General features: G+C 43.5%; 1 protein-coding gene across 1 annotated transcript in view; it reads right to left on the bottom strand.

Annotated features, from left to right (window-relative positions):
* Positions 136-1,025, bottom strand: part of LOC109831198 (protein SCARECROW 1-like) — a gene marked incomplete at its 5' end in the record, with an annotated part of 1,483 nt that continues 593 nt past the window's right edge. Inside the window, one exon of the mRNA XM_020398534.1 lies at positions 136-725. Within this exon, the coding sequence (XP_020254123.1) occupies positions 281-725 (445 nt within the window). The remainder of the gene's footprint in view (positions 726-1,025) is intronic.

Below are 1,025 nucleotides of genomic sequence, written 5' to 3'. Positions count from 1 at the left end.
ATAAGCTCCACGCCACAAAAATACATAACCCATTCCCTCCTTTAAGCACAAAACAAGAATTTCAATTCCTCTCTTATCCTTTTGCTCCATCTACCATCTCCCTATCCAGCTCATTTGACCAAAATACAAAACAAGGAAACAAGAAGAAAATGACCTCTCAATGCCCACTATTAGCAGCAAACAAAGCAGCTTTCCTTCTCAACAGCGAAGAAAGCAGATAGTGATATCATCTCTCATAATGTACATAACAACATAGAAACCGAAATATAAATCTTGATGTTCAATACTTCTGTGATGAAGTTGTGAGATAAGCAGCTGAACTAGTATGAACAGGCTTCCAAGCTGAAGCAGTTAACAAGCATAAATCTTTCCATCCGAGCTTCAGCGTTCCGTTCTCTTCCACGAGCGTGTATCCATCTGAAGGAAACATTCCGAGCAAAAGCGTAGCCTGAGCAGCAGCATTTCCAGCGAGCGACACGCCGCGAAAGCCAGACTGGCTGAGCTTCTCACGCCAGTTGCCAAACTTGATCTCACCAGTGCGTGCAGGCCCGCCCACGGCCAGCACGTTGCGGATCTCACGAGAGAGGAGCTGCTGCTCGACAATGTGCCGCTCGTTGCTGTCCTCGCTGTAGCTGGCGCTGAGGGAGTCGAAGAGAGCGGAGTAGTAGTNTGAGCCTGACTGGGTTAGGTCTTGTTCTACCATTGTCACCACTTTGGGAGCCAACCTGTAATAATATTGGTCTCACTTGTTAACAGAGAGCAATGCAGAAGAAAGATCTTAAGATTTTAGTTTGGAAAATAGTATTCGCCATTGATAAACCCCCAAGCAAGCTTAGCACTAGGAACTTGGGGTTGTGTAGGGTTTGCTCTAAAAGTCAAATGGGGTAAAAGAAAGGCTTAACAATAAAGAAAGATGATGATCAAGACCCATTAATTTACCAATCTCAACATAGTTTGTAAAGGTAGTAATGATAATCATTGCCATATTTTCAAATGAAAAGGGGAATCTAAAAAGATTGGTTTTG

The sequence above is a fragment of the Asparagus officinalis genome, chromosome 2 (genome assembly GCF_001876935.1).
Source record: "Asparagus officinalis chromosome 2, Aspof.V1, whole genome shotgun sequence".
Taxonomy (NCBI): Eukaryota; Viridiplantae; Streptophyta; class Magnoliopsida; order Asparagales; family Asparagaceae; genus Asparagus; species Asparagus officinalis.
Note: the sequence above shows the minus strand (reverse complement) of the source record. Positions and strands in the feature narration are given on the sequence as shown.